The following is a 13,533-nucleotide window of genomic DNA, read 5'->3' as shown; positions in this document are numbered from 1 at the left end:
ATCCCTGCTTCCGCCTTCCCGCTGAGGCCGTGGCAGCTTGTGGGGGGTTAGTGGGCTGGTCCCATCCTGGTGGAGGGTGGAGAAGTAGCTGGCTGGTCCTATCCTGAGGAATGGGCAATGACGGGGCGGAGGGGGTCCTCACAAATGGTTGGCCTGGCACAAGGATCAGGGTCCAGCTTGCTCCATGCTCAGCTCTGGCCGTGGTTGCTGCTGCTTCCTGTCTGGCTGGTAAGACAGAGACTTTCTGTTCCTCTTCCTGTTTGGCCAGGCCCAGACGCCCTCTGTCATGACACAGGGACAACTGGACCAAATCTGCCGAAAAGTCTGGGAGCTGGGGGGAAGCAAGATCAAATGCCCTTTCTGCCACATACCAAATGATGCTTCATCTCCACCCATTGTCTTCTGATGGGCTTGCCAACTGTCACCAACACCAGCCGTGCTGGGCAGGAGAGAGGAGAACAGTGGTACATGAGGAAATATATCAGGACAGCGTAAGGGGAGGATATAAAAACACACTCATGCCACTCCTTAGCTGTAGCACTTGGAATCCCCTGGAGGCTGTTGCTTCACCAGGCCCTGTCCAATCCTGACAGCCCACCTAAAGTCCTTGCCACCTGGGGAAGGGGGAGAGAGACCCCCAAAGCTGCTTGATGGCAGGATTGCTGCAGGTGACGAGAGGATGCAGATGATATTGCTGGATAAGTGAGAGTTCAGAGGGAAGGAGGAAGTCAGGGCGGAGGAAGTCAGGTTTCTGGGGTAAAGTCAGAATGTAGAGTGGGTATCCCCTGAAGTGGTTGTTCTCCTCACTTGGTTTCCCCATTTAGCCCTTGCTCCCCCTAGCAGCAGGGACTGGGTATATATCCATCTCTACATACCTGGCAGGCAGTGTGGTTCAGTAAGCATGAGGAGACCTGAGTTCCATTCCTGGCTCTGCCACTGACTTGCTTGCAACTTTGGTAAAGTTACTTCCCCTCTGTTCTTCAGCTTCCTGTCTGTCTGGTGGGGTGATAGTGCTGCTGCTTCCCCAGGTTTGTAAAGGGTTTCAAGGTCCCTGGGGAATAAGCATTACAAAAGTGCTTTTGTCCTTCCAGTGCACGAACAAGAGGAGGTCTGTAGGGTTGGGTTGAGAGTTGTATGCTGAGAGGGTTGCCCCTTTTGCTGTGTTAGTGATCTGACTAGGGTTTGCTTAGAAGGGTTTTATTGTCGTATAGATTTTTGGGGCTCGGGCTGGAGGCTGGGTCTAGGATCCTGCATGGTGGTCCCAGACATCAGTGTGTAATGATACAGCTCCCAAGCCCAAGCCCCATGAGCCTGAGTCAGCTGGAATGGGCCAAGCGCAAGATTTTAATTGCAGTGTAAACATACCCATAGATGGCTTCCTGGCCTGAAGCAGACTTTTTCAATTTGCTGACAAAATCAGAACATTTTCGGAGCTGAATATTTTTTCAGTTCACTGGCCGAACTGACAAATCAGTTATTCATTCAGCCCTTGCCAGGGTTCCATGCTCGATTCTTCTCTGGATCTGTCAGCACTCTTTAATACCACAGGGCATGTAATTTTGTTGATTCAGCTACAGATCCTGGCCAGTAAAGATGGGCTCACACTTGAATGGTTCTGCTTTTTCCTGAAAGATGACAAGAGAGTGCTGTTGGGCAAGTGCTTGCACGTCCTCAGTGGTTCCCTCTTCCTGCACTCTGCAGGCTTCACTCTTTGTGGCTTACCTGCTCAATGTGTATCCACAGCTGATGGGTGAGGCTGTGATACTCTTTGGGTCATGATACCACTATTATGCGACTGACATGCAAGTCTGTGTCATCAGACCTGAATAGTGTGGTCTGCCTGCTCTCCCTGGCCAGACCAGGGGTGGATGGAAATAAAAGGCTGAGGCTCAGTCCAGTGGTGTCAGATGTTAGGGAGAAGCCTGAATTTGTGGCAGAGAGAGTGCCGGACCCTGTTGTTGAAGGGGGTATGCCTGCCCTTTGTCAATGAGCTCCTGGATCCTGGAAACATTGTTGGGTCGCTCAACTGCTCCCCAGTTTCCAAATAGCATTGGTGCCATGGAGCATCTCTTTCCATCTCCTTTGAGTCAGATGATTACAGTCATTTCTGTGGTGAAAACCTCACCACGGTAACCCATGCCTGTGACCTCCCTATTGGGTGACTGCAAGTGCTCTTCGTTGGGCTTCCCTAGAAGACTCCTGAGATGCTACAACCAATGCAGAATACAGCTGCCCCCTGACTTAGTGGTTTTGGCCATAGGAAGCGCATGGCACATCTTTTTTGAAGTCTACACTGGCTTCGTGTCCAGCTGCATCCAAGTGTAGTCCAGGGTGTTGACATTGATCTAGAAATTCCTACATGCCCCGAGGCTAGCTAGGCAATGCATTGCTACAGCAGTCAAGATCAGCAAGGCCACCCATGCTCACAGTCCCTAGGCTTAAATCCGTGGTGTCAGTGGGCACCTCTCATTGTTATGGATTTCCCAGCCCAAAGAGAAACCCTGTATGTCCAGTGAGACTTTTATTTTACATTAAGGGAAACAAGCAAATAAGAAAGAACAAAAGGAAGGTCTTCATGGGAATGTGGGCATTTTTTTGGTACCAAGCTGCATCAGATCTGCCTCACAGTTGCTCTTCGGGACAGGCAGATGCCCCAGAAAGGTAGAGGAGTAGTGCAAGAAACCTAAGTGCTAGCAGTTCCAAAGCTGCCTACACCACACTCAGCTCAGGTGCAGCCCAGGGTGGCACAGCCAGGTTTGGTGTAAATCTTGAAGGGACAGGGAATGTGCTGGATGTATGTCAGGAGGAGTCTCTTTGAGGCTAACCAAGTCCTAAGTGTTCTGTTGATTTTTACAGGGACCTCCCACATGCAGTCTCCAGCAGCCCTGATCTTCTATTACCTATCCCTGGAAGCAGGAGAAAGGGAGGAGTACCAGGGCTGTGGAGGTGGAAGATGAGGGAGCCAGGCAGGGTTGGCTGGTTACTTCCCACTAATCCTATGCTTCCCTGTTGTTTGTGTGTCCGCAGCCTGCCAGCGAGGATTCTACCGTCACTCCCCAGAGACTGAGCACTGCCTCAAGTGCCCCCCAAACAGCTCATCCAGTGCTACAGGGGCCACAGCCTGTCCCTGCAACCTGGGCTTCTACCGGGCACCCACTGAGAGTCAAAGTGTTGCCTGCACTCGTGAGTCAGTGCTGGGGGAGGAGAGCAAGGGGATGTGGAGAAGAGGAAGGGTCAGGGGGAGAGAGGAGGGGGGAGATCCAGATGCAGAGAGAGAGGATGTTGGTGCTGTGGAGAGGGAAGTGCCTTGTGGGGTGGGAAGAGAGGCAGGTCCTGAGCCGCATGAGGGGAAGGGAAACTACTAGACCAGTTTGTACATTGAAGCCTGTATGCTGGATCTAATTCTCTCTCCCCAACTCTCTGCAGGCCCCCCTTCTAGTCCCCGCAATGTCAGCTTCTCCCTGTTGGGGACGCAACTCTCTCTTTGGTGGCAGCCACCCAGCGACCATGGTGGGCGCAAGGATCTGACCTACAGCGTCTCATGCCAGCGCTGCTCTGTCCAGGCATGTGAGCCATGTGAGGCTAGCGTGGTCTTCTCCCCCAGTGCCTCAGGCCTCAACAATACATCCATAGATGTAAATGGTCTTGAGGCTTATACCAACTACAGCTTCACTGTGATGGCACGTAATGGTGTCTCAGAGATCAGCCCTTTCCCCCAGCGGGCCTCCCCTGCCATCTGGGTCTCTGTCGGGCATGCAGGTGAGTCACCAAGGTGGGTAGGGGAGCGATTTCAAGGCAAGAGAAGAGTCAGTGTGGGTCTCTGAGCCTTCTTCATCTTATCTCTCTCCTTATGCTGCACCCATCAGCCTGGTACCTGCCTTCTGCCTATTGACTGAATCTCTTCTAAGGTGCCTGTAGCTCTGGCATCTCAGCTCTGTCACTGTCTTTGTCAGTCACTTTCCTGTTCTGTTTATAAACCAAAGTAGTGGCTGTAATCGTTCAGGAAAAGCAGTACGTTCACCAGGCTCTTTGCAGACATGATGGGGCCCAAGTCTTCTCTCAGTTACACAGCTGCAAGGTGATGGGACCTGCTCCCACGTAACAGAGCAGAACTGGGCCTGTAGCGTGAGACACCTCCCTGCCCGATATATGCAACAAACAAACCACAACATCTTGGTGCAAATAGAGGCTTTAAACACACTGAAGTCAGGACATTCACAGGTGCAGGTTCCCACCTCACCACTTTCTTCTACACCAATGATGATGCGAGATATGGAAAAAGTGTGGCGTGGCTCTTGGATCCCAGGATAATTCACAGTACTGCCATTAGAGGGTCATGTTTTCACACCTAAACAGAGCATGTTTGCTCTGGACTAACTGAGAGATGATAAATATGGAATCTCACAATGGCATTTCACTGTCACTTGTCAGAGCCGAGCTGCACCTGTATGGTGTTAAGTGCGGGTGTGTTCATGTTACTGTAGGAGCCCTAGCTTTGGAAATTCCTTTCTGCATTTTAAGTCTTCACCTTGATGCTGCATTAATAGAGCTACTGTGAGTGTGGATGATGTTTCGAAAGTACAACAAAATCACAGCTGAAGTGCTCTGGCCATCAGCAGTGATTTACTACTGGATCCCTGGCTTTCCCTCAGGCACACCAGAGAAGGATGAGCTGAATGCAGTACTGGAGGCTCAGCAGGGGCAGCAATGGGAGAAGCTGTAATCTATGCGAAGGAACCACACAGCCTGGGAGGATGGAGGGGATTTGGTTTGTGTTTTCATCTGATTCTGTTTCATGCCATTGCTCTCCCCTGCAGCTCCAGTAACAGTGTCCCACCTGACCCTCACCCAGCGTGACGACAGCAGCCTGTCTGTGTCTTGGCCAGCCCCACGACACCGCAGCCGGAGCTCAGTGCAGTACGAGGTCATGTACTTTGAGAAGGTGAGAGGCACCTCCTCTCTGCTCCTTACTTGTGTCTCTTCTGCTCTTTGTTTGGGACACACAGAAACTTCCCTCCTCTAGAAGTGTAAATAATATGCTGGAAGTCTAAATTATAAGGTGGATGAACTAGAGTGCCTTGTTTTAAACGAGGATATTGATATAACAGGCATCACAGAAACTTGGTGGAATGAGGATTATCAGTGGGACACAGTAATACTAGGATACAAAATATATCGGAAGGACAGAACAGGTCGTGCTGGTGGGGGAGTGGCACTGTATGTGAAAGAAAGCATAGAATCAAATGAAATAAAAATCTTAAATGAACCAAACTGTACCATAGAATCACTGTGGATAGTAATTCCATGTTCTAATCATAAGAATATAGCAATAGGGATCTATTACCGACCACCTGACCAGGATGATGATAGTGACTATGAAATGCTCAGGGAGATTAAAGAGGCTATTAAAATAAAAAACCCATTAATAATGGGGGATTTCAACTATCCCCATATTGATTGGGTACATGTCCCCTCAGGATGGGATGCAGAGATACAGTTTCTTGACATCTTAAATGACTGCTTCTTGGAGCAGCTTGTCATAGAATCATAGAAGATTAAGGTTGGAAGAGACCTCAGAGGGTCACCTAGTCCAACCCCCTGCTCAAAATAGGACCAACCCCAAATAAATCATCCCAGCCAGGGCTTTGTCAAGCTGGGCCTTAAAAACCTCTAAGGATGGAGATTCCACCACCTCCCTAGGCAACCCATTCCAGTGCTTCACCACCCTCTGGTAAAATAGTTTTTCCTAATATCCAACCTAGACCTCCTACACTGCAACTTCAGAACATTACTCCTTGTTCTGTCATCTGCCACCACTGAGAACAGCCTAGCTTCATCCTCTTTGGAACCCCCCTTCAAGTAGTTGAAAGCTGCTATCAAATCCCCCCTCACTCTTCTCTTCTGCAGACTAAATAAGCCCAGTTCCCTCAGCTTCTCCCCATAAGTCATGTGTCCCAGGCCCCTAATCAATTTTGTTGCCCTCCGCTGGACTCTTTCCAATTTGTCCACATCTTTTATGTAGTGTGGGGTCCAAACCTGAACACAGTACTCCAGATCTGGCCTCACCAGTGCTAAATAGAGGGGAATAATCACTTCCTTCCATCTGCTGGCAATGCTCCTACTTATACAGCCCAAAATGCTGTTGGCCTTCTTGGCAACAAGGGCATACTGTTGACTCATATCCAGCTTCTCGTCCACTATAACCGCTAGGTCCTTTTCTGTAGAACTGCTTCCTAGCCATTCGGTCCCTAGTCTGTAACAGTGAATGGTATTCTTCCGTCCTAAGTGCAGGACTCTGCACTTGTCCTTGTTGAACCTCATCAGTTTTCTTTTGGCCCAATCCTCCAATTTGTCTAGGTCCTTCTGGACCCTATCCCTACCTTCCAGCATGTCTACCTCTCCCCTCAGCCGAGTGTCATCCATTAACTTGCTGATGGTGCAATTCATCCCATCCTCCAGATCATTAATGAAGATATTAAACAAAACCAGCCCCAGGATTGACCCCTGGGGTACTCTACTTGATACTGGCTGCCAACTAGACATGGAGCCATTGATCACTACCTGTTGAGCCTGGAACCCACAAGAGGAGAGGCAATTCTTGATTTAGTCCTAAGTGGAACACAGGATCTGATCCAAGAGTTGAATATAGATGGACCGCTTGGTAATAGTAACCAAAATATAATTAAACTTAACATTCCTGTGGTGGGGAAAACATCACAGCAGCCAAACACTATAGCATTTAATTTCAGAATGGGGAACTATATAAAAATAAATAAATAAATAAATAAGGAGGTTAGTTAAATAGAAATTAAAAGGTACAATGCCAAAAATGAAATCCCTGCAAGCTGCATGGAAACTTTTTTAAGACACCATAATAGAGGCTCAACTTAAATGTATATCCCAAATTTAAAAACATGGTAAGAGAACCAAAAAAGTGTCACCATGGCTAAACAGCAAAGTAGAAGAAACAGTGAGAGGCAAAAAGGCATCCTTTAAAAAGTAGGAGTTAAATCCTAGTGAGAAAAATAGACGCGCATAAACACCAGCAAATTAAGCATAAAAATATAATTAGGAAGGCCAAAAAAGAGTGTGAAGAACAGCTAGCCAAAGACTCAAAAAGTAATAGCAAAAAAAAAAATTATGTACGTCAGAAGCAGGAAGCCTGCTAAACAACCATGGGGCCACTGGACAATCAAGATGCTAAAGAAGCACTCAAGGATGATAAGGTCATTGCAGAGAAACTAAATGAATTCTTTGCATCGGTCTTCACGGCTGAGAATGTGAGGGACATTCCCAAACCTGAGCCATTCTTTTTAGGTGACAAATCTGAGGACCTGTCCCTGATTGAGGTGTCATCAGAGGAGCTTTTGGAATAAATTGATAAACTAAACAGTAATAAGTCACCAGGACCAGGTGGTATTCACACAAGAGTTCTGAAGGAACTCAAATGTGAAATTGCAGAACGACTAACTGTAGTCTGTAACCTATCATTTAGATCAGCTTTTGTACCAAATGACTGGAGGATAGCTAATGTGACACCAGTTTTTAAAGATGGCTCCAGAGGTGATCCCTGCAATTACAGGCTGGTAAAACTGACTTCAGAACTGGGCAAACTGGTTGAAACTATAGTAAAGAACAAAATTGTCAGACATATAGATGAACATAATTTGTTGGGGAAGAGTCAACATGGTTTTTGTAAAGGGAAATCATGCCTCACCAGTCTACTAGAGTTCTTTGAGGGGGTCACCATGCATGTGGACAAGGGAGATCCAGTGAATATAGTGTACTTAGATTTTCAGAAAGCCTTTGATAAGGGCCCTCTTCAGCAAAGTAAGCTGTCCTGGGATAAGAGGGAAGGTTCTCTCATGGATTAGTAACAGGTTAAACAAAGGGAGGAATAAATAGTCAATTTTCAGAATGGAGAGAGGTAAATAGTGGTGTCCCCCAGGGGTCTGTACTGGGCCCAGTCCTATTCAACATATTCATAAATGATTTGGAAAAAGAGGTGAACAGTGAGGTGGCAAAATTTGCAGATAATACAAAATTGCTCAAGATAGTTAACTGAAAGGCAGACTGCAAAGAGCTACAAAAGGATCTCTCAAAACTGGGTGACTGGGCAACAAAATGGCAGATAAAATTCAGTGCTGATAAATGCAAAGTAATGCACATTGGAAAACATGATCCCAACTATACATATACAATGATGGGGTCTAAATTGGCTTTTACCGCTCAAGAAAGAGATTGTGGAGTCATTGTGGATAGTTCTCTGAAAACATCCACTTAAGGTGGGAGGGATAGCTCAGTGGTTTGATCATTGGCCTTCTAAACCCACGGTTGTGAGCTCAATCCTTGAGGGGGCCATTTAGGGAACTGGGGTAAAAATCTGTTTGGGGATTAGTCCTGCTTTGAGCAATGGGTTGGACTAGATGATTTCCTGAGGTCCCTCCTAACCCTAATATTCTATGTGCAGTGGCAGTCAAAAAAGCAAACAGAATGTTGAGAATAATTAAGAAAGGGTCTAGATAATAAGACACAAAATATCATATTGCCTCTATATAAATCTATGGTGCACCCACATCCTGAATACTACATTCAGATGTGGTCACCCCAAGTCAAAAAAGATATGTTGGAAGTGGAAAAGGTTCAGAAAAGGACAACAAAAATTATTAGGGGTATGGAACAACTTCCATATGAGGAGAGATTAATAAAACAGACTTTTCAGCTTGGAAAAGAGACGACTAAGGGGGGATATGATTGAGGTCTATAAAATCATGACTCGTGGAGAAAGTAAATAAGGAAGTGCTATTTACTGCTCATAACACAAGAAGTAGGGGTCACCAAATGAAATTAATAGGTAGCAGGTTTAAAACAAACAAAAGGAAGTATTTTTTCACACAGTGCACAGTCAACCCATGGAACTCCTTGCCAGAGGATGTTGTGAAGGCCAAGACTATAACAGGGTTCAAAAAAGAAATAGATAAGATCATAAGCAAGTTCATGGTTCATCAATGGCTGTTAGCCAAGATGGACAGGGATGGTGTCCCCTAGCCTCTGTTTGCCAGAAGCTGGGAATGGGTGACAGGACAGATCACTTAATGCTTACCTGTTCTGTTCATTCCCTCTGGGGCACCTGGCATTGGCCACTGTCAGAAGACAGGATACTGGGCTAGATGGACCTTTGGTCTGACTCATTATGGCAGTTCTTATGTTCTGTTTCCGTGTGTGTGGTAGGCTGTCCAAGTAACCTGTTTTCTGGCCCCCGCAGGGAGAGGATGCACACTACACAGTGAAGCAATTCTATGAACCCAATGTGACCCTGAGGGACCTGCAGCCGGACACAGCCTATCTGCTCCGTGTGCGCTCCATCACACCCTTAGGCCCTGGCCCCTTCTCCCAGGAACAGGAGTTTCGCACCCTCCCGCCAGGTGAGGCACAGCTACCCTCTATCTGACTGGTGGGTTGCAGGGGCTTCTCACTTATGGCCTAGGTTCTTCCCCCAGCACATACAGTTGTGGAAGGAAATAACTGAGGAATAGCACTTTTGAGATTCTTGTGATTTGGGGCCAAGTCTTGCTGCATTTCACCTGGTTCCTGAGCATGATTCTGATTGTGAACTCATCTAAAAGCTGGAACAAGGTAGGTGAAGGAAGGGAGGTCTCCCTGAAAGCAGAGTGTAGCGATTAGTGCTGCAGAGAACACATGATAGGGGAGGTACCCTGACTCTCACGGGCCTCTCACCTCCACTCCCAGGTCAGTGCAGGATTGTTCCCTACATCCCACGTGAGGGGTCTTCCTCTCCATCCCTTTCAGAGACAATTACACACACGCACAGATCTCACCATAATGTCCTGACATTCAGCCTAAACTTTGTCTTCCTTAATGTCACACTGCTGCCGCTAGCTCTAACATTTTCTGTTTGGTTTTTGAATTGTAATGGTCTACCTAGCATTGGTTGTAAGTGAAATATTGTCTCATCCTTCATTCTCCCTTAATTCTCCTTTGTCCAGGAACTTCCTGTTTTTCTTTCTCTGGGTGTTTCCCCAAATGTCCCACTAGTTACATTTTCTAAAGAATAGTGGTATCATTAGAATTGGGTGAAAAACAATCATTAAAAAAAATCAAATAATAGATTTGAGAGGTTGTGTCAGGTAAGTGATTCAGTGAATATAATTCACCCAACTCTCCTAGTCACTTAGCCCTTGTTGTGATAAACATGCGGGGACTGTTACGGACTAGAATTGCTCGGCCTCAAGAATCTGAATGGAGAAGAGAATTTGCTTTATTCAAACAAACAGGACACAAACCCCAGTGCAAGACAGAAACTAAGAACAATATTTTAAAAACAGGAGCCTTCAATTAGGCTCCCAAGTCCATAATTAGTCATCTGTTGGATTTTCAAAAGTGCTCCGTACCCAACAGCTACCAATGAACTAATTGGCCTCAGGACCAAGCTCAGAGTTTGATGAATGTATGCAGAAAGTGGAGGAAAATGTCCATTTTCCAGGACAGATTGCATGAGTGGGGAATAAGGCAAGTTAGACTCCCTTGGAGATTGTGTGCCAGGCTCCCTGACTTCATTCCTGAGCAGAACAAAGGGTCTAATACAAAGTGGGTAGGTGCAAACAGGTGAGAAGGAGGGAGTGGAAATATTTGGTATCTGAAAGTGTTTGGAAAAATAATTCAATTGGAGCTGAATATCAGGATCTTAACTGGAATTCATCCAGACATCCATTTGAAAGTGAATTTTAGTTCATCCACCGTGTGAAATAACAATAATAATGATATTTGGCCCAAACCTGCTGGCTTTTACACTCAGAGTGCCAAGTGGCTATGCGCTATGTACATGGGTAATAATTATACACTGGGAGTCAAGTCTGGCTGATGGCCACACCCCAGGATGTGTCAGCGCTATTCCTTCCCTTCTCCCATTCCCATGTTCCTTCAAATGACACTACTGGTATTTCCATCCACTTGTAGTTCTATGCTATTGCCCAGCACTAGGGAGGGCAGATGGCCACTGCTCGTTCAGCACCATCTGCTAGACAGGCTGGCTGTTACATTCTCAGTCACCACAGCCTGTGGAGGGGAGTGCTGGTCTTTTGCTTTTGTGTGGGGAAAGCATGTGACTGTCGTTCTGTCCCACAGACACGGGGGCTCCATCTGACGGGGTGCTTGTCTCTATTGTCTTTGGAATCCTACTGTTTATTGGACTGGTTGTGGGAATCTTCATCTTCACACAAAGGTAAACTCAACCCTTTCTTGGATGAAAAGAGTGGCGGGGTAGGGAGGGCTGGGTGGTATGGTAAGGAAGGAGCTGTGGAGAGAGAAGCCAGGCAATGTGGTGGTGGGGCTTGACTGTTCACTGAGGAACAGAACAGATAGAAGTTGGGGTAACTGGTTAGAAAAGGAAGGGGAGATGGGAGGCCATGGCCAGGTGGAAGGAGACAGCTGGGGTTTGACAGTGTACTGAGGGACTTGGCTGTTTGCATTGACAATGTGCTCATACTGTACAAGGTGACTTGCAGGGCTGGCATGAGGTTTGCATGATAGGTCTGTGGGGTTGACACTCACTGCTGACAACCAAGAAAGGAGCAGTGGCTTCCCACTGTCCTATTTCCTCTTGGACATTGCCCCTTTGTGATCCAGCACTGTGATGGCATTATGTCTTTGTCAGGATGCCATTTTATGCACTTCAGGGGGACAAAACAGGTTTGGGGTGGGGGACTCCAAATTCTAACCTTGGCCCTGCCCACCCCCTACCATAGAAAGCTGATGATGTCTGCTCTTGTTTGGATGTGAAGGAGAGCTCTTTCAGGAAGAAGGAAGCAGGAGCTGATTAAGTCTGCGACATTTTAGCCGCTGAAGATTGTAAACTTCATAGTCTAAACTAGAAGAGCAGGGGGCCAGGACTGAGGCACAAACAGCAGAGCTGTTTGAGGCCAGTAGTCCTGTGCATTTTCACAAGGGCCTATGTACTGTGAGCTGCAGAAATTGCAGAAACTCCACCCCCTATTAATTATGGGTCTACCTCTCCTGGTTGCAAAGAAAATCTTGAGAATGTGAACCATATGTAAGTGGTGCAGCATCTGGGTCTGCAGACAGCCTGAAAAATGGTTACTCACCTTTGTAACTGTTGTTCTTCGAGATGTGTTGCTCATATCCATTCCAACTAGGGTTTGCATGAACTGCATGCACAGCTGTCGGAAATTTACCCTTGGCAGCACCTGTCAGGTAGGCTGTGGAGTCCCCTGGAGTGGCTCCTTCAAGGCACTCAATATATACCCAAACTGACCCAGCGCCTCCCCAGTTCCTTCTTGCCAGCTACTCTGACAGACGGAGGCGGGTTTGGAATGGATATGAGCAACACATCTCGAAGAACAACAGTTACAAAAGGTGAGTAACCATTTTTCTTTTTCGAATGCTTGCTCATATTGATTCCAGTTAGGTGACTCCCAAGCGTTACCTAGGTGGTGGGGTTGGAGTGAAGCAATGTGGACTGAAGTACTGCTCTACCAAAAGCTGAATCGTCCCTGGCATGCCAGATGATGGCATAGTGTGAGGCAAAAGTATGCACCAAGGACCAAGTCGCTGCCCTGCAAATTTCTTCGATGGGTACCTGGGCCAGGAATGCCGCCAATGAGGCCTGGGCCCTAGTGGAGTGAGCAATGAGAGCTGGGGAGTGAGCGATGAGAGCTGGGGTCAGTACACTGGCCAGCTCATAGCAAGCGTGGATGCAGAACATAATCCAAGAGGAGATCCTCTTAGAGGAGACCGGGAGACCCTTCATCTGATCTGCCACCACAACGAAAAGCTGGGTTGATTTCCTGAATGGCTTAGTGTGCTCAGTATAGAAGACCAAAGCCCTGCAGACATCGAGGGAATGCAGCCACTGCTCCCAGGGACCAACATGAGGTTTAGGGTGAAAAAACAAGCAAGAAAATGTGCTGGCTGGTGTGGAAGGCTGACACCACCTTGGGAAGAAAGGCCGAGTGAGGTCTGAGCTTCCTTATGGAATACCGTGTAAGGTGGTTCTGAGGTAAGGGTCTTTAGCTTGGAGACGCACCTCGCCAATGTGATGGCAACAGGGAAAACCATCTTCCAGGAGACATACAAGAGGAAGCATGTGTCCAGAGGCTAAAACGGGGGCCCCATGAGCCTCAAAAGGACCAGGCTAAGGTCCCACATAGGGACAGGCTACCAGATTTGAGGATAGAGGCGGTCCAAGCCATTGAGAAAGTGAGCAACCATAGGATTGGCAAGATGGCTGCAAGGTGAACCTTCACAGAGGATGCCACCAGGCCTTGCTGTTTCAGGTGCAGGAGGTATTCCAAAATGAGGGGCACCGGTGCCTGGTGGGGTGGTGTGCGGCGCTGGTCGCACCAACATGAAAACTGCTTCCACTTCACCAGGTACGTGGCTGCACCAGGTACGAAGGCTTCCTGCTGCCCAGTAGTACTTGTCGTACAAAGTCCGAAAACAGAAGGTCTGTAGGGTTTAGCTATGCAGCATCCATGCTGTGAGGTGGAGAGACCG

The 13,533-nt window shown here is 47.5% G+C and overlaps 1 protein-coding gene across 3 annotated transcripts in view; it reads left to right on the top strand.

Moving 5' to 3' along the window:
- Positions 1-13,533, top strand: part of EPHA1 (EPH receptor A1) — a 71,572-nt gene that overhangs the window by 40,495 nt on the left and 17,544 nt on the right. For 2 of the 3 annotated variants that reach the window (XM_030536462.1, XM_030536473.1), the window contains 5 exons: positions 3,028-3,183; positions 3,427-3,759; positions 4,818-4,942; positions 9,266-9,425; positions 11,146-11,242. In XM_030536462.1, the coding sequence (XP_030392322.1) occupies positions 3,028-3,183; positions 3,427-3,759; positions 4,818-4,942; positions 9,266-9,425; positions 11,146-11,242 (871 nt within the window). The remainder of the gene's footprint in view (positions 1-3,027; positions 3,184-3,426; positions 3,760-4,817; positions 4,943-9,265; positions 9,426-11,145; positions 11,243-13,533) is intronic. The other variant, XM_030536482.1, reaches the window with a different exon arrangement.

This window comes from Gopherus evgoodei, chromosome 1, assembly GCF_007399415.2.
Source record: "Gopherus evgoodei ecotype Sinaloan lineage chromosome 1, rGopEvg1_v1.p, whole genome shotgun sequence".
NCBI classification, from domain to species: Eukaryota; Metazoa; Chordata; order Testudines; family Testudinidae; genus Gopherus; species Gopherus evgoodei.
The sequence above is the reverse complement of the archived record's forward strand: the minus strand, read 5'-3'. Positions and strand labels throughout refer to the sequence as shown.